Below are 23877 nucleotides of genomic sequence, written 5' to 3' on the forward strand. Positions count from 1 at the left end.
TCCCTGGTTTGAATCTTGGTTCTGCTACACAGTAGGTACACGACTTTAGACAAGCTCTTTAGCCTCTCTCGGCACAAGCTTCCTCATCTATAAAATGGGAATAATAATAGGATCTCTTTACTAGGTTATTATGAAACAAAATAAGAGAATACATAAAATGTACAGGACAGTGGCTGGCGTTTAACAAGCTCTCAGTAAAAAGTAGCAATTATTATTATTATTTTAATGTTTATTTATTCTCGAGAGATAGAGTGAGACAGAGCTCAAGCAGGAGGAGCATAGAGAGTCACAGAATCCAGAGCAGCCTGATGTGGGGCTCACACTCACAAACTGTGAAATCATGACCTGAGCCAAAGTCAGACACCTAACCAACTGAGCCACCCAGGCGCCCCTGGAAGTTATTATTAATATTAGTGATATGATTATTAAAATAAGTTTTGGATTAAAAAACTACCTGCAACATTACTGGGGTGCCTGGGTGGCTCACTCACAGTTCGTGGGTTCGAGCCCCACGTCAGGCTCTGTGCTGACAGCTCAGAGCCTGGAGCCTGTTTCAGATTCTGTGTCTCCCTCTCTCTCTGACCCTCCCCTGTTCATGCTGTGTCTCTCTCTCTCTCAGAAATAAATAAAAACATTTAAAAAATTTTTTAAAAAATAAAAAACTATCTGCAACATTATAATAACCCTGCCATTTTCATTTTCTCTCCTGGTTATGGTGGCATTGGAGGGAACAGTAGCTTTTCTTTTTCTCCTGTCACCTACCTAATAACAAGAAATAGCTGGTTTGAACAATGAATATCTTATAATAATATGAAATAAATAAAAAAGGCTTCTGTGTATTTCTTATACTTCCTGCTGATTTTTACTATGGTTACTGTGATAGGCTTTAAAAACATAGCTCTAGCAGTTACATAATATTGCTGTAAAATATCAATAAGGCAGGTATAAATAATTCCAACTACTTTTTCATAACTATATGCCACTCAAAGCAGTTTCCTCAGCAATTTAATATGGTTTTTCCACATTACTCTGACTTTTTACTTAGCAACAAATGATCTATGCTTTCTCAAAGGGAATTGTAGATTAACAAAACTAACAATGTTCATTTTTTCTTATCTCTTATTTTCTTTTGATTCCATATATTCTGTTACTAGTTTATAGTTTACACTCAAGTTTTCTTCATTGCTTTAACAAACTGATAATAAGGACCGGACAACTCAAGGAATGAAGTAACTGCATTCTAATAATACTTAACTGTTTATTGATTTAAAGTAAAATCAGTTCTTGGGGCATCTGGTGGCTCGGTCAGTTGAGTGTCCAATTCTTGATTTTGGCTCAGGTCATAATCCCAAGGTCGTGGGATTGAGCCCTGCATTGGGCTCCAAACTGAGCATGGAGCCTGCGTAAGATTCTCTCTCTCTCTGTCTCTCTCTCTCTCTGTCTCTCTCACTCTCTCTCTCTCTCACTCTCTCTCTCTCTCTCTGTCTCCCTCCCTCTGCCCCTCACCCCCACTCACGTTCTCTCTCTCTCTAAAGTAAAATAAATAAAATATAGTAAAACTAGTTCTTTCTGAAAAGATTCCAAAAACAATATTTCTATTTTAAAGATTGCTAAGATTGGCAGTAACAAAAAGCCTAATCAAATACAAACCTATGCCTTCATGGAGATCAACATGAAAAACTGAATTGTAATAACTGTATTTAGATATCTGGTGATTTGGGAAGGACAGAATCTTATATTTACTGAAATGCATTCTCTTACAATTGGTAAATCTGTAGAAATAACCATCTTCCTAGCCTAGTTTCTAGCGAGTGATGCTGTTTTCATTATTAACATTAGGTTTCAAATATATCCCTTTCTTAAGAACTGTGAACATTAATTATAATGTATCTTTGTTAAGTGAATTTTTCAAAAAATTTGAAAGACCTGATGATCTAGAGTTTTTGATATAGTGGCTGAGGTTTATTAAATTTGTAGGAAGTAAGAACATGCAATCCCACATTTACTTGCTGATCAATTGGGAGAGGAAGGTGGAGAGAAAGTAGAGGAGGCAAAATATATTTATGAGTTTTTCAACATAGTCATTGAGGGGGAAAAAATGAATGGTTCAGATGTAAGGAAATGAAGGAAGAGGGGGAAGTAATCAGAAATAATATAACTGAATGAAACTTCCCAATGTGAGACTCTTTCATAAGAAGTTTTTTTAAAGTAACTTTTCATTTACAAAAAAGAACCACACATGACGCTGCATACAAAATTCACCATCACTTGCCTCTAACACTGACTTAAACATGCCTATTTTTTTAATCAACTCTCTTTTTGCCTGAGATAGAGCCTAGAGTTGAACTCTTTGCAAACCACAATGTGATGTGTTGCTGGTTCAGAGGGCCGAGATCAGGGGCAGAGGACTGACTTTTATTAAGGTTTGGGTGAAATTATTTACGTAAGCTATAAAAACATGTGACTGAAAAGTGAATCTTACCTGACTAGGTGATCAGTTACTCTGAGGCATGATATGAATTTGTTTCCAATAAGTGGCAAGAGAGCTTCATAGTCAGTTACTTAATCCAGAAGTCATTGAAATCTTGGTTAGCAGTTCTAACCATCTCTGTGTAGATATCTCCACAGAAACATGGAGCAATTTTATTAGAAAACAAAGGCAGCAATCATTATGAAATAAGAAAGTATGGATCAGGGAGCAGAAAATAATGTAGGAGAAGTTGAGAGGAAAACATTATATTTAAGAACATCATTAGAACTAAGTGCACATTTCTCTGTGTAATAATCTCTATACACTACCACAGTGCATTTTCCTTTGTCCTTCTGCAGTATAATTTGGAAGCCTGTCTCTTGGAATAGGCACTGAGGACCAGATGGAGATGTGGTTTCTTATTCCTAATTTTCATGGTTCTTATTTTCCCAAAAAATTCTCATGTACACATCGACTCTCCCCAAAAGTGGATTTTTTATGTGGTCACATATTATTAAGAAATGCAGTAGGGCTGTATTCTTTAACATAATGCCTTCATTCATACTTTATAATTCTAAATGAATCTATCTCTGGCGGTTTATGAATACTAACAACAAGAGCAAAAAATGTATTTAAATAAAACATTTTCACATATGAAAGGCTACTTTAATTTTTACATTTAAAGGCTCTTAACATCTAGAGGGCATTTAAAAATATTAAATGAAGAACTTTTCATGGAAGGACAGAAACATAGCAGAAAAATGCTTTTGCACTCTGGGTAATCCTTACTGGAAGGCTGTGTAGAAATAAGTATTATTTTATTGCATTTGTATCATAATATATCTCACTGTAACAGAAGCCAGTTTGGATAAATTTAAAGCTACAACAAATTTGTCACAGCAACAGGAAACTAAATATAGTGCCCACACATCATTTGAATAAATAATATTATCCACACAATGGATTACTATGCAATTGTTAAAGAAAATGAGGAAAATCTCTATGAACAGCTTTGGAGTCATATACTGTTAAATGTATAGGCAAGGTATAAAAGGGTATCATTGGTACCATAACCCTTCATGTAAGAAAGAAGGAGACAAAAGAAAATACACATGTGTCAGTTTATTGTGCAAAAGAAATGCACTAAGGGTAATTGAAGACTAGAGAAATTAGGCACCTATAGGGAGAGTGTGGGAAAGGGCTATATAAAAGAGAGGGATGGGAATTGGTTAGGTAGAATGAGAGGGAGATACACTTCTTGGAGTGTATCTTGTTGTATAGCTTTGAGTAGTAGAGCACAGTTATGTTTTATATACCCCCCTACCCTATGACTAATTAAAATTGACCAGGATGTAGAGAGAATATAAAGTATAACTATTACAAATGAATAACCTAACCATTCTGAAGGAGCCCAGGAAGAACTAACCCAATTCACAGGAAAACAGTATTTTGAATGGATATTGTAAAGGGGAAAAGAACAAATAATGTACTCTAGTTAGTGAATCTGTTTCTCATCAGGGTATATATTGACAATTTTAGAATTATTTTATGTGTCTACTAGGAGTAAAGTGAATATATTATGATAAGTAAGAGCCAGGTTTCTCACTATCTGATAAAGGACATATGAAGATAGGGAAAGACTAGAATGAGGCGTCATATGGATTAATCAGAGATACCAGCATGAAATCCTGGTTTAGTGTGTGCATGGGTTAGTTAGTATATGTACATGTCTTGGCTGAATGGATCTAGGAACAATGGCCATAGCAACAAACACATCCAGAGTCCAGGTCTTGATATCTAAGTACTATTCTCCAATAAGAGGAACCAGGACTCTTTGAATAAGTGGTTAATTCCAGAACTGGGACAGGGGCGGTATATATGCAATATTTTTTGATCAAATAAAATAAACAAATATTCAAAAAACTTGGGGTATGTCAAAAGGACATGGGAGCCAACTGGAAGGAGTTTTGAATAGTCAAAACCATAATTTAAACCATAAAGTAAATAATGATGGTACTAGATTATAACCCATAGGATAAAATGTTCATGAGACCATATTGCTATATGGTGAATAAGGAACAGCTTTTCCAATGAACAAATGCAGATGGAATGAAGAAGATACAAAAGTCACCATTAGGCAGACTCTATAGTAATAACTGTTGCATGTAAGATCCCACCAGTGGGTGCTAAAATCAATAGGGGGAGTAGCAAGATATTAACCAAGTCTCAAAGTATCTTCCCAAAGGTATTTATCAATTAGGAAACAAAAGATAGTAACTTTACAGTGGAGAGACTTGGTAGGCACCACCTTAACCAAGTGACAAAGGTTAACATTACCAGTAATAAGACCTACTGACATCAGGTATCCTCTGATATGATGCAGTGAGAAAGACACAACAGCATTCTGTGGCTTAAGAATAATAGCAAAAAGTGCACAACGTCAATCTAATTGTAAGAAAACACTAAAAGAATCCAAGTAAAACAAATTCTTCTAAACAACTGACCAGTACTAATCAAAAATACTTATCATGAAAGCCAAAGAAAGAATGAGGAAGTGTCACAGATTGGGAGAGACTAAGGAGACACAACAGTTAAATGCAATGTGAGAACCTAGATTGGATCCTGGAACAGAAAAGGGACATTAGAAGAAAAATTGGTGAAATATTAAAAAGATCAGTGGTTTAGTTCACTTATGTTAATTTTCTGGGTTTGATCATTGTACTTTGATATTATAAATTGTTAATGTTAGAGGAAGCTAATATACAAAGGGTATCCATAAACTCTCTCTGTATTAGTTTTGTAATTTTTCTGCAAATCTAAAGTTGTTTTATTTATTTTTATTTTTTTAAATCTTGTTCTTTTTTTAGTGCTTATTTTTTAAAATTTTTAAATATTTACTTATTTTTGAGAGAGAGAGAGAGAGAGAGACAGTGCGAGCAGGGCAGGTGCAGAGAGGGAGACACAGAATCTGAAGCAGGCTCCAAGCTCTGAGCTGTCAGCCAGAGCCTGATGCAGGGCTTGAACCCATGAACCATAAGATCATGACCTGAACCGAGTCGGATGCTTAACCGACTGAGACACCCAGGTGCCCCTTATTTGTTTATTTTTAAAAGTTTATTCTTTTTTTTTTTTTTTTTTTTGAGAGAGCACAAGTTGGGGAGGAACAGAGGGAGAGGGAGAAAGAATCCCAAGCAGGCTCTGCACTGTCAGCACAGAGCTTGATTCAGGACTTGAACTCATGAACCATGAGATCATGACATGAACTGAAATCCAGAGTCAGACGTTTAACTGACTGAGCCACCCAGGCACCCCTAAAATTATATTAAGCTAAAACATTTATTAAAATGTGGTTTCACTATTGTTTTGTACTTATGAAGTTAATTGACGAATAATGGCACTTCAAATTGTTCCCCTTATGTTAACTATTAACAGTGTTTATAGGGGATATATTTTTCTCTCTTAAAAATTCTCCTCCCTCTTCTGCCCCATGTTCTTAATTATCATAAGGAAGAAAATGAAGTAGAAACAAGACATATACGAAAAGTTTAAAGATTTTAACAGCAAGCATGCATTAAATTATTTTTAGAGTAAGGTAGGGTGAGAGGGAGAAAGAATATATATTATGAAGATTTATAGAGAAAACAAAATTAATAAAGCTATGGTACCATTTAAAAAAATTTTTTTAATGTTTTTATTTATTTCTAGGAGAGAGAGGGAGGGAGACAGTGTGAGCAGGGGAGGGTCAGAGAGAGAGGGAGTCACAGACTGAAACAGGCTCCAGGCTCTGAGCTGGCAGTCAGCACAGAGCCAGACGCGGGGCTCGAACCCACGAACCGCGAGATCATGACCTAAGCGAAAGTCGGACGCTTAACCGACTAAGCCACCCAGGCGCCCCTATGGTACCATTTTTTAATTAATAACTTTGTGTTCCAGACTCTGTATATATTGGGCATTCAGAACATGCTTTATTGAGTTAATCAATAAGTAAAGTGACCACCCTTGTTCAAGCAATGAAGAACTAAAAATGAATTAAAACTCACTCTGATCAGATTTATGAAAACAGAATTATAGTTGAGGGAAGCAACTATAATTTCTAACTGGATTCATTGGTCTCATTTAAGTTTGTGAACAAACCTAAAACCATTGTCCATTGTAGACAGCTGAAGGGTCCAGGACCCATGTCAGCATGGAAGACTAGGTAGCTTAAGATCTGCTTGGTGGATTGACCTTTCTTTGTCATTTGTTTTTCTTTGTAGAAGTAAGTGACTCTGGCATCAATGACCTCATTATTTCACTTTCATTTCCTACCCTTCCTGAATATGGACAGAATATAGGAAATCATAAGTATTTTCATTAACTCCTCTAAGTGATTCCATTAAGTGACTAATATTTTGCGCCACATTTAAAGAGATTTGCCGAACGTTTTTAGCAACCTCTTTAAAAGTCAGTGTACTGCATTCTTTGTATTTACCCAATCCTTCATAATGCAGTTAAATTAACTTATTTCTATCCATTTCAATGTTAGTAGAAGAAGCAGCCAGCAGGTTATCACCATCTTGAACTTAAGGCACTTGAAGACCACTAATAGGCCAAGATGCTCTTTTCAGAGGGCCTGAATCCTGATGAACAGATTTGTCATCTGAGTCAGTTACAGATTTAGTATGTGACTCCTCATCTTAACTGTGCAGTGCCTAACTTCTTTATGTTCATAAAGAATGAGCCTCATGCTGAGATAACTGGATATCTACATGCAAAAGAGTAAAGTGGAACCCTTACTTCACACTATATAAAAAATTAACCTCTACTGGGTCAAAAACCTAAATGTAAAAGCTAAAACTATGAAACTCTTAGAAGAAAACACAGAAACAGATCTTTAAAAAAAATTTTTTTTTTGGTTTGTTTTATTTATTTTTGAGACAGAGAGAGGCAGAGCACGAGTTGGGGAGGAGCAGACAGAGAGGGAGACACAGAATCTGAAATAGGCTACAGGCTCTGAGCTGTCAACACAGACCCTGATGCGGGGCTTGAACCCACAAGCCGTGAGATCATGACCTGAGCCAAAGTCAAACGCTCAACCAACTGAACCACCCAGGCGCCCCAGAAACAAATCTTTATGATTTTGGATTTGGCAATGGTTTCTTAGATATGACACTTAAAGTACAAGCAACAAAAGAAAAAGTAAGTTGGAGTTCATAAAAGTTAAAAACTTGTATTAATGAAAGAATACTGTCAAGAGAGTAAGAAGACAACCCACAGAATGAGAGAAAATATTTGCAAATCTTATGTTTGATAATGACCTAGTTGTACCTAGAGAAAAGTTGTATAAGAATTTTCATAGCAGCATTATTCGCAACAGGCAAAAAGTGGAAATCTTAATGTCTGTAAACTGATGAGTGGATAAACAAAATGTGGTGTGTCTACACAATGAAATGTTGTTTAGCCATAAGTAGAACAAAGCTCTGACTCATGCTACAATATAGAGGGACCTCAGAAAGATTATGTTAAGTGGAATAAGCCAGACACAAAGATAATAGTGCATGATTCCATTTATGTGAAATGTCCAGAACAGGCAAATCCATACAGAAAGCACATTAGTGGTGGCCAGAGATTGGGGGTGATGAGGAATGACTGCTTAATGGGCATGGGGTTTCCATTTGATGAAAATGTTATGGAATTCAATTGTAGTGATGGTTACACAACATTGTAAATGTCACTGAATTGTACACTTTAAAACTATGAATTTTAGGGGTGCCTGGGTGGCTCAGTTGGTTAAGCATTGGACCTCAGCTCAGGTCATGACCTCACAGATCATAGGTTCAAGCCCCTCATCAGGCTCTGTGCTGAGGCTCAGAGCCTGCAGCCTGCTTGGGATCCTGTGTCTCCCTCTTTCTCTGCCCCTCTCCCACTTGAGCTCTGTCTCTCCATCTCTGTCTCTGTCAAAAATAAAAACATTTTAAACATTCATAAAATGATGAATTTTATATTATTTGTGTTTTATGACAATAAAAATAAACCTCAGAAGAATAATCATGAGTGAGGGACACAGGGAGGCTAAGAGCAGGGGAAGGGCCTGGACAGCAATGAGCTGCAGAGAGTTAAGTTGAAGAGAGTTGTAAATCTAAGCACCGCCACTGTTGGTGAGATTGTGTTGACATGGTGTATCTTTCAGGGCACTTCGTGGTCACTTCTGGTTCTGGAACCATCTCCCACTTGCTCGTCCTTCCACATACAGATAGAGTCAGTTGCTTTCCTCTCCCTCTTCACTCCCTACTTTACATTTTGGGTTCCTTGTTGCCACAAGACTCTCTACAAAGCAGACACTGTACTCTCTTGTTTTCCTCAGAACATTAAGCCCTTCTTATTTCAAGAAGCCAGTACAGCTTTCACCTCAAAACAAAACAAAATGAAACAAAAAACAGATGAGAGGGCATAAGAATGGCAGGTTGTTGGGAGTTATAGGAGTTTAGGCAATTTCAGAAAGTTCTCCTAATAGTTATTAACTGTTCTAATTTTTATATATTTGAAAAAGTATATATTGAGTATACACATATTTTATGTTGTAGAGATAAACCTATCAGAGTCCATGCTGCTATATAGACAACTTACTACAAATGTAGTTGCTTAAAACAACACAACTTACTCTTATACTTCTGGACAGCAGAAGTCTGACACAGGTTTGAATGGGCTAAAATCAAGGTGTCTGCAAGACTCTTCTTTCTGAGAGTCTAGGGGACAATCTGTTTCCTAGCATTTTCCAGTTCCTCCAGGTATTCCTTGCATTCCTTGGCTGGGGGATCCCTTCCTCCATCTTACAATCCAGCAATATCACATCTCTCTCTCTCTCTAAATTGTAACTCCAGTATAGTTAACATATAGTGTTATGTTAGTTTAAGGTGTGATTATACTGATTCAACAATTCTGTGCATTCCTCAGTGTTCATGTAAGTGTGTTCTTAATGTCCTTCACCCATTTCATTCCTCCCTACCCTGCCTTCCATCTGGTTGCCCTCAGTTTGTTCTCTATAGTTAAGAGTGGTTTTTTTCTGTCTATTTTTTTCCTTTTTCACTTGTTTTGTATCTTAAATTCCACGTATGGCATTTATCTCTCTTTTGTCTGGACCTTTCCACTTTTAAGAATTTGTGTGTTTAGATTGGGTCCACATGGAACATCAAGGATAATTTTCCCATCTCAAGGTCTGTTCCCTTAATCACATCTGCAAGGTCCATTTTTCTACAAGGTTATACATTCACAGTTCTAGAGATTACCGTGTGGACGTCTTTAGGGGGCCAGTGTTCTGCTTACCACATACATACACACAAACATCTGGTTATTTGGAGCATAACTCACCCTCTCCCCACTAAATTAGATGAGAAGTACCTTGAATATAGAGCCCATACCTTATGCATTTCTGGTTCCTGCTTATCATATAGCACATTGTTTTATACATATTAAATAACTATGTATTTTTTGGCTTATAACTAAACCTCATTTCTTTAATACCAAACTAACAATAGACATACAGTCACGTATTTCTCAAATCTTTAGTTTGTTGTATATACACAGTAAATGGTGAATAAACTACCTGACTTATCTTTACATGAACCATAACTGCTTTGCCTACATAGCTCTAGAGCACAGCAAGGACCTATGGAATCTTCCCTCATTCTTTCTGCTTTCCATTTCCAGTTGCCATCCTATTATATAATATCAAAATGCTTTTCTGGTCACTCAAGTGATATAAAATTAATTTAGGTGTGCTATCTAATAGTGTTTTTAAGAAAGTATTCATTTTTCTCTGAGTGATACTTCGTTTACTGAGTATAGCTACCTTCCTAACAGAGGCTAAACAAAACAATGGGAACCTGAAGGTTGCTGATGATTTGAAAACATCATTCTAACTAGTAGTATATAAATCCCCTCTAGCTCAACTTGAACCAAAGTTGTAATAAAGAGAAAACTTTATGCTTTGAAGTTTTTTATAAATTCTTATTAATCAGACTCTAGTAAACTGATTTAATTTCCTGATTAGCTTACTTAAATTGAAAACTATTTGGTTCCAGCTCCAATATGCATTGTGTTAAATCCCTGCCAATCATTGAGTATACTATATAGCATCATAGAAAATGAAAGGCCAAAGGCCTCAAACTCGACTGTGCATTACAGTCCCCTGGAGAGCTTAGAACAGTGACAATATGCCCAGGCATGAAGAGATCTGATTGGTCCGGGGTGGGACCTAAATATTCCAAAGCCCCTGAGTGAGTAGAATGTACAGCCAGTTAAGAACGTGGGCATTGCTATGATATGTAGCTGTATCTCTCATTCTGGTCCTTTTCCCTGAATAAAAAAAAAAAAAACCCAATATTATGGAATTATTGAGTTATGATTTATCTTTTTTTACCCCCCCCCAAAAAAAGTAGCACTAAGGAAAAACCACTGGGAAAAGCATTCTTGTCATTAGGCTTTTCTTTAATAGAGGTTTTGCTTTACTTCTTCTCTTTACCCCTTTTATTGGGAGCCATCAAATCAGAAAAGAACCAAAAGACATGCTGTCATGGGCTAAAGGCATTAATACATATGATTATGTGGCCCATTCCTTACATTTTATGAGTCCTGCCCAGTCCCAGGGGCTCTGGGATATGAGGCCAATTCCAGACCCGCTTTAGCTGTTTGGGCTCACTCAACATGTAGGATGCAACCTATAGGGAGCTTTAGGTGTATTGTGATAATAAAATTATTCAATTTAGTAATGGGTTCATTGGCGCTCATTTTATTATATGCTTCATAACTTATATATTCCCTAGAATGTGTCAGATATTTTGTGATACTTTATTTTCAATAAAAGAATAGCTCTAAACCCCAAGAAACATGTTGGGAGTTTAATTATTTTAAATAGGAGGACCCACCTAATCTTTCACAATTTCTACAGACCATGTTTCTCTCTAACCTGTTCCAGTTAAGATCAGAACTCAAGTGGCTTTAGGGTTGGAAAGCTGTTTTAACAGTGTTGATGTACGTTCTTTTTAAAAAAAAATTTTTTTAATGTTTTTATTTTATTTTTGAGAGAGAAAGAATGGGAGAGCAAGTGCACAAGTTGGGTAGGGGCAGAGAGAGAGGGAGACACAGAATCCTCAAGCAGGCTCCAGGCTCTGAATTGTCACCACAGAGCCCGACACAGGGCTCGAACTCACCATCTGTGAGGTCAAGACCTGAGCTGAAGTCAGATGCTTAACAGACTAAGCCACCCAGGAGCCTCTAAAAAACTTGTTTTAATGTTTATTTTTGAGAGAGAGAAAGAGAGACAGAGAGCAGGCTGGGGGGCAAAGACAGAGGGAGACACAGAATCTGAAACAGGCTCCAGGCTCTGAGCTGTCAGCACAGAGCCCGACATAGGGTTTGAACCCACAAACTGTGCGATCATGACTTGAGCTGAAGTTGGACGCTTAACTGAGCCATCCAGGCACCCCGGATCTACATTCTTTTTATTATCCTTCTTTGAAATTAGAAGATAAACAATAAAATATATCCTGATCAACAAAGAAAAACTAATCATCCTAAACAAACACGTGGTGGGAGAATCAAACAGCACAGGCCATGAGCATTCCTCTACTTTTTACTGGGTTGGCCAAGGATATAGGCTCTGACTGTTCTTTACATTGGCCATTTCTCAGGGCTGTGTTTGCAGTGATGAGAAACCTTGAGAGATGAAGTAACATGTCTTACCTAAGAGCAGCCTTGCTGACCAGTCACGGTAAAAGTAGTAGATTCCATAGTTCACTGTTCCTCAGCTCTGTCCCATACCCACTGTACCCACCTCAGCATCCAGCTAAGCCTATCTGCATGCCCTCTTGAAACCTGAGAGGCACAGGAAATGCTCATGCCAACCTCAAGCTCATGCTGCTTACTGTGCTATGAGTAATGAAGTCCTCTGTCTCTGATGCAAGTATCTCCTGTATTCTTCTAGTGTCCAGGAAATAGTAACAGGCTAATTTGTGATCTTGTAAATAGGATAAAATCCCACATCCTTCACATATCCTGACCTCATGGGAATGGATGTAAAAATCTATAGTTTCCAAAGATCTTGGACAAAAGACTCTATGGGTATATGACATTCTTGGCTGGTTTGTATGCCTAATGTTTGGTCTCTCCTAGGTCACTTTTAATCTGTTACAATAATTCAGTTTCCATTCTTTAAATGGTCCCATTTCCCCAAAAGAAATCATTGTCCTGCAGAGGACACTCTTATAGCCATAACAGCAGCAACAACAAATACTTAACAAAGTGAAAGACACTGTTCTAAAGACTTGATGCAGTGTCTACTCTCTATACATTACCATCAGTACTTCTCAAAGCAACCCTCTGAAAGGGATACTGTTACCTCTAGTTTATAGACTAGGAGTCTGAGGTACAAGTCATACGGTTAGGGGTAGAGATGGGATTCAAACCTAGGTGGTCTGGGTTTTGTCCTCACTTTTAACCACCCACCATACTGCCTCACAAGAGGCCCTTCTGCCCCAGGGCCATAATGAACCATAGAAGCCAAGAGATCTTTGTTTGAAACCTTAGGAAAATAATTTCAGTCAAACTTTTAACACTTGATTTTGGCATACAACATTTCATAACACTTTCTGACAACTTCTATCAGGCAATTAGACAATCTACTTTGCTTTGATCTTTTATATCAGCCAATGTATAAATCCAGTGTCAAGTTTTCACAGTGTATGTTAATTTGCTATTGTTGCTATAACAAATTTACTTGAAGTTTAAAACAGCATAAATTTATTATCTTACAGTTCTGGAGTCAGAAATCCCAAGGGGGTTGTGGGACTGTGTTCCTTCTGGGGTCTAGGAAAGAATCTGCATCCTTGCCTTTTCCAGCTTCTAGAGGCTTCCTGAATTCCTTCCTTAGCCCTTCACTCTGTCTTCAAAGCCAGTGGTGTAGCATCTTCAAATCTTTTTTCTCTCTCTCTGACTTTGACCCTCTGTCTCCTCTCTATCCCTTATAAGGACCTTTGTGATTACATTGGGCCCATCCAGATAATCCAGGATAACCCAGGAATTTCCTTAGCTCAAACTCCTTAACTTAATCACATTTCAGAGGAGCTCAAACGCCTTAACTTAATCATATTCACAGGGGATTAGGATGCAGTTATTTGGTGAGGAGAGGGGCATCATTCTACCTACCCTACACTCTAAGCAGTTATGTGTTCCTTTGGTATGGAAATTTTTATACTAGTATCTAGACTGGAGATTTAAACACACCCATTCACCAGATAATTAATAATCCATTTCATCTTGGCTCTACAGATGGAGGCCCAAGAGCATGTTACCTTTTGGGGTCAAAGAGAGCAATACTGCTGGAGTATATGGTATAGAAAATTTAACCACTGTAACAACATAAAAGCTTAATTATTTGAAAATGTACCTGGAGTCGAGCATTCATAAGCATAAACTCCTGTTGGTTTTTCATGTTTTCCTTCATAGATTTTGAGAATATAAACCCCATCTTGACCTAAAATGTAAAAAAAACCCAATGAGGCTTAAAATGACATATTCTACATGTATCCTCATATGCTCTGCTTTGGGCTAACATCTACCATAAACAAGGTAAAAGAAAAAAAAGACAAATTCTGAGTTAGGTACACAGTGTGGATTACAGTCCTTTCTTCTCACTAGCTGTCTGATCTTGGGGATTCTTCACCAGCATGGCCAACATTTGCTCGCCTAAGGCCAGCTGGCTGAACATAGATGATTTCCAGAATCTCCTCCTGCTCTATGGGTATACAGCTCCATGTTTCCTGACTTTGCTTCCCACTGTAAATCTTGAAGAACTGAATACTTAAAAACAAACAAACGAAAAGATCACTCTCTTTTCTGTGAGAGACAGGGAGGATGCCATCCCTCTCTTACTTTCCATACAACTAGATGACAGAAACTTTGCTTCTGAGAAGGGAGGATTCAGAAGATGCGCTGAGGACACATTGAGGACAGATTTCTCTGTGCTCCTTGCATTTGTGCTTAGGAAGTTTTGGGTGTCTCAGGTCAGTGTGGCAGCACTGTTCCTATGATCGCTGGCCCTCTCCTGTGTGCCCCTGTTGTGTCACCCACTGCTGATACCCCTTGGCCATCCTCTTCCGGCTTCGCCTTTCTCCCCTTCAGCTTCTACCGAAGGTCTCAAGAAGGGAAGAACATAGCAATACTTAAATATCCTGGGAAAAGTGGTTTTTAAATGAATACATGGTATCGCCTATCTAATTTATCTTACTTAAGGAGTTCTTAAGTGCGCTGTCACTTCTAGAGGACCAAAATTTCAACTTTTGTTCTTAATCCAATTGGGTAGGTATAGAAGGCCTTCAGTTAGTTATTAATTTTACTTTCAGAATATTGCAGAAACTCAGCGGAGTTACAACTGCGCTCCCCTCAATAATATTGCTGATTCTCTTTGGTAGGCTGCTGAGCAGGGTTGTGAACCTCACATCAGACTGGCCAGCCTCAGTGCTTTCCACTGGATCCACACTCTCCTCTAGGAAACCCAGCAGAGCTTCTGGTTTTCATAGCTTATCATGAAATAGTGGGTTCTGGCTAGCTGGGGAGAAGATGCCGGGAAAGGGAGGGCAGTTTGTGCCAGGTAGGTAGAATGGTTATCCTTGCTAACTGGATTCCAGGTGAGTGGGCACTACAAGCCAGACTTCAGTGGCTCCCGGGTATTCTTGCCAAAGATGCATGCTTGATTTACAGAGACCTCGGAGCCAAAGTCAGCCTTGGCCGGGTATAGGAGGCTGAACAACTCACGGTAGAGAAGGGGCAGGTCATGGGTTTCCCTCCCCCTCTGCCGCTGCCCCACTCCATCCTCTGTCCAGAGAGTTAGAGACCACCCACTGAGGGTAGGGACATCTAACAGAAGTTCTCTCCTTTTTCTAGACTTTGACACCCCAAGTCAGTTGTCTGTAACAGCTGACCAGACTTTGCTTGAACGAAGTAGCAGTATATTATCCATCTTGGAATTCCCCATGATGTCTTTTTCCTATAAGTGTTTGCATAGAACACTAGTGATACAAGAGAAAACTAGCTTAGGTCACTTGCCTTTGTTCATTTTTATTTTTCCCTGTTTTTTTTTTTTCTTGTACATAGGACTAGATGATTAAATATTTACATATGCTACAAACATTCATGAAGAAAACAGCTGTCCTCTAATCCCATTCCTGCATACATACTCACATCCTGTAAATCACAGAACTGTGTCTTTTACAATGCCCCTGTTTACAAGGGGGTGGGATCTCTCCTCAAGTGGAGAGACAGTCCTCACGTCAGCCATGTAGGAAGGAGAAACTATCTGGAAGGTTAGGGTATAGACTTACCTGTTCTTGGGCCTCAGTTTCTTGGTCTCAGGGTTAAAAGTAGAATCCAGGCAGGATGTAGAAGTTCCCTGTGGTCCCCAAGGGAAACCACACCTGAAAATAAGTGTACCACACCTTGTGAACTATACCTTGGAATTCAGTATCTTCAACCTTCCTCTCCATCCCCAACCTAACAAAGCCATTTTCCAAGTGTAAGCGGTTCCTTAGGGTGTCCAGAATACTCTCTGCTTTCTCCCATTCAGAAAATATTTATCAGAATATAAGCAAGAGTCATCTTGCAATAGGGATAACTTTGGGTTCATTCAACTGAATAAGTTAAGTCTGCAAAAATTACAACTTTATCACTGGTGACAAATATCTTACTACTTACAGCTTACATACCCCTGTGTCTCGGGGGGGCTAAGAATGCTGATTTGGGTCCCTTCTGCCCTCATTTTTCCTTTGATTACTCCTGAAACCTTAGAAAGGGTTCTTCAATGCCTCAAGGCCCTCACCTGTGCTATTGTTTAAGATAGGAAAGGGTAATTCTGAGGAGTGTAGGTAGGGGCTGCAAGTTCTGGGCAGCCTTACTCCTGTCACCTCTGGGAACTATGAATGGATTTTACTTATTGAAAAAAAAAAAGAATTTCATGACCCATGTGTGACCTCTTGTTATCCAAATGTCTGTACTGATTCATTTCCTGATCAAATGACACATTACATACATTTGAGACTGATGGCATAATTACAATAATTTCCAGTACGTTTTTGCATCTCTTTCAAATTAGGTCACTTCCCCCCTGCAAATTCCAGCTCAGAACCCACAGCTTCCGGGAGGTTTTCCCTATGGTAACTCCACCCGCGCTCCCTGGACCCAGTTGCTGTAACCTGGGTATTTCCTGCTGTGGTGTGCGGATTTCCGCGGATAATGCTCTGCCTCCTTTCCCAGCTCGGTTACATCGATTCGGGAGAAGCCAGGGTTCCTAGCGAGGAGAACCGGCTCTTCCCAAACAAGGTTGGGGGTGGACGAGAGGAGAGCCAGCCTGGGGTGCTCTCGAGGAGCGGGGGCCCGGAGCTCGTCGCCGGCAGGGGCGGCCCCGCGCGGACACCCCTCCCCCCCCCGCCGCCTCCCCCTACCCCTCAGCCTTCGGCCAGTCCGCCGGCCCGCGCTCACTCACTGGGCGGCGGGCGGCGGGGGTGAGGACAGACAGTGAGCGCGGCGAGGCCTCCAGGCCCGGATCCCGTCCGCCGCGACTAGACCGGGGCTCGCCGGGCACAGCCCCGGGATTGGACGGCCTTGACAGCGATTCCGAGGCTCAGCCAATCAGCGCAGCCCTTGGCTTCCTTAAAGAGGCCGCTCGCCTGCCTGAGGCCTAGCGTACTCTGCCGGGTGCCCGGGATAGAATGGCAAGGTCAGAGAGGCAGATTCGAACCGACGGCGGCTCGGCTGTCAGATTACGAAGAGGCCTCAGTGAGGTTTGTTAAGTGACCCATGTATGAGAGAAATTCCTGCTGCTGCGCCCAGCTGAGCCTCTATAGAGTCGAAGGAGCCATCTCACTGTTACTCTCCGGAAGTGTTGCCAGCCACCTGTTGGATCTGTTTTCCAGAAGAGAATGTGTCTGATGAGAGGTTGCCACTTAAACATATAATCCACAGTTGCAAACATTTGTTAAAAATTGGAGTATAGTTGACACAAAACGTTACATTGGTTTCGGGTGTATATCATGATTGATAAGCCTATACTCTATTTGCTCACCGCAGATGGAGGCACCGGCAGTCACCATACAGCCGGAGTGCAGTACCACTGACCATATTCCCTAGGCTGTGCCTTTCATCCTCCTGACTGACTCATCCCAGAACTGGGAGCCTCTGCCTCCCACTCCCCTTCACCCATTTTGCCCATCCCCTTACCCCCCCTACCATCTGGCAACCATTGTTTTTTTCTCTATTTATGGGTCTGTTTTTGCATTCATTTATTTTGTTACTTGTTTCCACATACAAGTGAAATGATATGCTATTTTGTCTGACCTATCTCACTTAGCATAATACCGTCTACCTCTATCTACACTGTTAAAAAATAGCAAAATCTCATTATGGATGAGTAATATTCCAGTGTGTGTGCGTGTGTGTGTGTGTGTGTGTGTGTGTGTGTGTGTATACCACATCTTCTTTATCCATTCATCTGTCAGTGGATACTTGGGTTGCTTTCATATCTTGGCTATTGTAAATAATTCTGCAATAAACAGGAGTGAATATATCTTTTTGAATTGGCATTTTAATTTTCTTTGGTAAATACCCAATAGTGTAATTACTGGATCATATGGTAATTCAATTTTTAATTTTTTGAGGAACCTCCATACTGTTTTTCACAGTGGCTATACCATTTTGCATTCCCACCAACAGTGCATGAGAGTTCCTTTTTCTCCACATTCTTGCAAACACTTGTTATTTCTTGTCTTTTTTATTCTAGCTGTTCTTACAGGTGTAAGATGATATCATTGTGGTTTTGATTTTCATGGTTTTGATTTCCCCTGATGATTAATGATGTTGAGTGTCTTTTCACAAGTCTGTTGGTCATCTGTATGTCTGCTTTGGGAAAATGTCTATTCAGGTTATCTGCCCATTTTTGAATTGGACTGTTTGTGTCTTTTGGTGTTGAGTTGTATAAATTCTTTTTATATTGAATATTAACCCCTTATCAGATATATCATTAGCAAATAATCTTCTCCCATTCAGTAGGTTGCCTTTTTATCTTGTTGATGGTTTCCTTTGCTGTGCAAAAGCTTTTTATTTTGATGTAGTCCTGGTAGTTTATGTTTGCTTTTGTTTCCCTTGCCAGAGGAGACATATCTAGGAAAATGTTGATAAGGCCATTGTCAAATAAATTGCTGCCTATGTTTTCTTCTAGGAATTTTTTGGTTTCATCTCTTATATTTAGGTCTATAATCATTTTGAGTTTATTTTTGTGTATGGTGTAAGACAGTGGCCCAGTTTCATTCTTTTGCATGTAGCTCTCCAGTTTTCCTAGCACCATTTGTTGAAGAGACTTTCATTTCCCCATTGTATTTTCTTGCATCCTTTGTTGTAGATTAATTGGCTATGTAAATATGGGTTTATTTCTGGGCTGTTATTCCTGTTCCATTGATCTATGTGTCTGTTCCTGTGCAGTACCATACTGTCATTCCCTATACTCCAGTTTTGTTGTATATCTTAAAATCTGGGATTGTGGTACCTCCAGGTTTGTTCTTCTTTCTCAAGATTGCCTTGGCTATTCTGGGTCTTTTGTGGTTCCATACAAATCTTAGTATTTATTCTAGTTCTGTATAAAACACTGTTGGTATTTTGATAGGGGTAGCATTGAATTTGTAGACTGCTTTGGGTAGTATGGACATTTTAATATTTGTTCTCTCAATCCTTGAGAATGGAATATCTTTCCCTTTGTGTCATCTTCAGTTTCTTTCATCAGTGTTCTATAGTTTTCAGAGTACAGGTCTTTCACCTCCTTGGTTAAGTTTATTACTCGGTGTTTTATTCTTTCTGTACAATTGTAAATGGAATTGGAATTGTTTTCTTAATTTCTCTTTCTGCTCCTTTATTATTAGTGAATAAAATACAACTGCTTTCTGTATATTAACTTTTTATCCTTCAACTGTACTGAATTCGTTTAGTAGTTCTAATAGTTTTTTTGGAGTCTTCAGGGTTTTCTATGTGTGGTACCATGTCATCTATAAATGGTGACAATTTATCTTCCTTACTGATTTGAATGTGTTTTATTTCTTTTTCTTGTCTGATTCCTGTGGCTAGGACTTCCAGTACTATGTTGAAAAAAGGTGGCAAGAGTGCATCCTACTCTTATTCCTGATCTTAGAGGAAAAGCACTCAGTTTTTTACCATTGCATATGATATTAGCTGTGGGTTTTTAATATTAGGCCTCTGTTATGTTAAGGTATGTTCCCTCTAAGCCCACTTTGTTGAGAGTTTTTATAGTTATAAATGTTTTTTTTCCAATAGAATATTAAATAACTGATTGATTACATATGATGATGGATGGTACACAAACTTTAATCCCATCTATAACTTTTTCTGATACCATATTGCATAGGATGTACCAACAATCATATTAATAACCAAATAAACTACGGGGCTTTGCTTGGTGACACTTTTAATGGTGAATTCCAGGTTACAACACATTGACTGTCAGTTCAACAACACCAGTGTTTGTGGAGACAATGGCTTCTGTGTCCAAACAGGTTGCAAATCAATTCTGAATGGAGCCTGGCATCACCCTGAAGGAGTTCTAACTTCACATTGTTGGGGTAGTTTACCGAGATGGCTTCAGAGTAGACTAACTACACAGCACATTTTTTAAAAGACACATTTATTCAATGCCATGATCAGACTATTACATTTAGCAATCAACAGCGTGGGTGCCAAAAAAAAAAAAAAAAAAATCTACATTCAAACCCTTTGTTGGAATGCTTTACACTTTCCACAGAAACTAAAATAACCAGTTATACAATTAGTCACAAATACAGTCCTCCATACCCACGAGTATTGCCCAAACATGTCATCTTTTTAGCAGGTAGTCCCTGTCACCACTGTGCTTGGCCTTGCCACATCTGTCGTAAGCTGTAGCCTCCCTGTCGCGTCTCTGGCTCTCCTCTCCTGCTCAGCTTTGTTTCCTGGCAGAAATTATTTTTTGTTTGTTTGTTTGTTTCCTGGCAGGAATTAAAACCATCTGCCCACCGCCATATATACTGCTGCTCCTGGGACCACAGAACCACCTTGGTTTTGTGTTTCGCAAGGTACTGGCCTCCACCACCATAGGGGCCAACACTTCTGCCTCCAAAATTTCCTCCTGTCATGGTCCAAAATTTGAAGGTTGATTATGCTAATTGACAAAATCATTATAGCTCCTACCACCTCCAGTGTTGCTTCCATCATTACCAAATCCGGTATAACCGTCCCCACTGCCACCATATCCACCACCACCTCAGCTGCCACCAAAGCTACCTCGCTCACTGAAGTTTCCTCCATGACCCATGTTGTCATTCTCACCAAAATCACCTCCACAACCACCACTGAAGTTTCCAGAACCACTTCGCCGTCCTTGGCTAGAGGAAGCACTAGCCACCTCCTACTTAGATAGAGCCCTCCTTTCTTCACAGTTGGGGCCACTCAAAGCATGGTATTTCTAAATGACAGTCTTGTCTACAGAGTCATAGTCATCAAATGTGACAGAAGCAAAGCCTCTATTGTTGCCACTGCCTCGGTCAGTCATGATTCCAATCACTTCCATTTTATTACGCTGTTCAAATTAATCTCTCAGATGATGTTCTTCATTGTCTTCTTTAAGGCCACCGACACAAATCTTCTTCACAGTTAAGGGGACACCAGGTCTTTGAGAATCTCCTCTGGAGACAGAGTTCTTTGGTTTCACAACTCTTCTGTCCACCTTGTGTGGCCCTGCATTCATGGCTGCATCCACCTCTTCCACGGTGACAAACGTGACAAACCCAAAGCTTCTGGAGCGCTTGGTGTTTGGACCTTTTATTACCACACAGCCTGTGAGCAGTTCCTATTGCTCACAGTGGGTCCTCAGACTCTCCGTTGTTTCAAAGCTCAGACCTCTGAGGAGAAGCTTCCGCAGTTATTCAGGCTCTTTGGGAGACTCTGACTTAGACATGACAGTGGTGGGAAGGGAGACTTTAACGGCGCTTACTCCCTGGCATCCACGGGAAGAAAGCAGGTATAAACATTTTGATAGCTTTTCTACTTGCAGAATAAGTTTCATGTGGAGGGTGGACTTTTTTTTTCTGTTTGAATCTAAACACAGACACAGTGTATTTAATCTATTGGAAACTCAGTCCCCTCCTCTGTTAAATTGCCACCGTTAAAGTGGCAAAAAAGGTTAAGACAAGAAATGAAAAAAAGCATATTTGACCAGTTACTCTTTTTTTTTTTTTTTTTTTTTTTTTTTTTTTTTTTTTTTTTTTTTTTTTTTTTTTTTTTAATTTTTTTTTTTTTTTTTTTTTTTTTGCAGTTTCCGTCTTAAGTATGTCAAGTTTCTCTTTCACCCTCAAGGGGGAGTGCTTGAGGAACTATTGGTACTCTGTTCTTTGCTACTGAATGACTNTAATCTATTGGAAACTCAGTCCCCTCCTCTGTTAAATTGCCACCGTTAAAGTGGCAAAAAAGGTTAAGACAAGAAATGAAAAAAAGCATATTTGATTTTTTTTTCTTTTTTTTTTTTTTTTTTTTTTTTTTACAAAGCCATCTTTCTCCCCTGCTGCTCTGAGAAATATCTGTTTCTTCTCACCCCCACCAGCAGTTTCCGTCTTAAGTATGTCAAGTTTCTCTTTCACCCTCAAGGGGGAGTGCTTGAGGAACTATTGGTACTCTGTTCTTTGCTACTGAATGACTTGGGAGAATAGCATGTACCTTAGCAGGCTTTAGCCCTGAGGAAGGTCCCTGCCTTTAGCCCTGGCTGACCACCATACCAGTGGAGAACGTGTCTCATCACCCCCAAATTTAGCCTGTAAGTAAACACCAAGCCAACCTCCTAGGCTTGCCTGATGCTCTCAGCACTGACCCTTAGTATTCTGGAGCTTGGGTCCCACATTCCAGACACTATTTGTTGAATGACTCCATGGGGAAATCTTACCAGCATTAGTGTTCCCAACTGTGGGAGTAGGTGTGTTATCAGCGTACCCTTTGTGCCACAGGAGCAAAGCCATGTGGAGCTTTGATTCTTTAAGGGAGGATAACAACTGATAAAAGAAGTAGGGAATAGTATTGGAGTGCAGAGACTCTAGCATAAGCATCCCTAGATTCTATGTCAAACTCTGTCACTGTCACTTCTATAAATCTCTGAAACTATATCATCTCTACAATAGGACCTAAGGCTTCTAACTTATTGGACTGTGAGCACTAAATGACATAATGTATTTAGGCAATTCTTACAGTGTCTGGCACCTAGTTTGTATTCAGTAACAGTCATAACCAGCAAAAGTAGGGAGCAGCAGGGGCCAGAGGGATGGAGCAGTTACTAAAACCTGGCAAGAGCCACAGGTGTGGCTGTAGGTGAGGACTGCCCAACAGAAGCTATGCTGTTCAGCAGAGGAAGGCAGTCAGTACTGACTGTTAGCCCAGCAGGGTGAGATCCTGTCCGTGGAGCCATTGCCACAGCCTCAGCTCGGAGTAAGGACAGAGTGGGAAAGAAAGGCCCATCCCTTTGTCCTCTTATACTTGATATCCTGCTGAGGTCTTCCATTAGCTGGATCTACCCAGAAGCCCAAAGACGAGGGAGCCAGATTGATGCAGTTTTTAGAGGTCAGCCTCCTAGGCACAAAGACTGCTGGGACAAATGGAAAATGTCCAGCACACCACTTCTACAAACTTCGATCATGTTTGGAAGTCCTAGTTCAAAAGAAAGGGATGCTTCTACCACAGGACCCAGCAGTGGTTCTGTTGAATTGGAAGCTGAAACTACCCCTTCATGATTTTGGTTTCTCATACTGATGGAATTGGGATAACTGATCCCAATTACCAAAGGGAAATTGGGTTGCAGCTATACAATCAAGGCAAGGAGTACTGTGCATGATGACCAGAGACTCACTGAGCACACCCGAATACTCCCATGTGCAGTACTAATGGTCATTAGGTAGCTGCAGGAACTTGATAAAGTGAGACCACTTACATTTCAGAACATGCAGAAATTAAGTATCACCACCTGGTGTATCACCACACCAGTAAAAGAAAAATCCCTGATCTACGAAGGAACTGCACAGGGCAAGGGAAACATAAATGAAGTAGGATGTTATAATTAATCGATTTTAGCCTTGCAACAAGCTGTTGAGACAGACAGACATGTAAAATGTTAATCATTTCTACCTTGCCCCTCCTTCGTTGTTACCTTGTATCAAGTCTGCTGGTGGAGACAAATAATACATTTAGTTTCTAGATCACAGTATATCCAAATTGATATCACCTCAAAGCCATATAGTAGTTGGTGGAATTCTGATTCTCCTGTGTAGGGGATGAGCTTCCCTTCACCTGAATCAAGGGCAAGA

The 23877-nt window shown here is 39.7% G+C and overlaps 2 protein-coding genes and 1 pseudogene across 7 annotated transcripts in view; 1 reads left to right on the forward strand and 2 right to left on the reverse strand.

Moving 5' to 3' along the window:
* Positions 1 to 17066, reverse strand: part of PLGRKT (plasminogen receptor with a C-terminal lysine) — a 44341-nt gene extending 27275 nt beyond the window's left edge. Inside the window, exons 1-3 of the mRNA XM_039230846.1 lie at positions 16983 to 17066; positions 15826 to 15918; positions 13893 to 13979 (exon numbers count right to left, since the gene is read on the reverse strand). Of these exons, the coding sequence (XP_039086777.1) occupies positions 13893 to 13973 (81 nt within the window). The 5' untranslated portion in view covers positions 13974 to 13979; positions 15826 to 15918; positions 16983 to 17066. The remainder of the gene's footprint in view (positions 1 to 13892; positions 13980 to 15825; positions 15919 to 16982) is intronic.
* The window catches only part of CD274 (CD274 molecule), a 64269-nt gene that overhangs the window by 12328 nt on the left and 28064 nt on the right, over positions 1 to 23877 (forward strand). The gene's annotated exons all lie outside the window — the stretch shown is intronic.
* LOC120230994 lies at positions 17338 to 21491 on the reverse strand (annotated as a pseudogene).

The sequence above is a fragment of the Hyaena hyaena genome, unplaced genomic scaffold (genome assembly GCF_003009895.1).
Source record: "Hyaena hyaena isolate Hyena2069 unplaced genomic scaffold, ASM300989v1 scaffold_51, whole genome shotgun sequence".
NCBI classification, from domain to species: domain Eukaryota; kingdom Metazoa; phylum Chordata; class Mammalia; order Carnivora; family Hyaenidae; genus Hyaena; species Hyaena hyaena.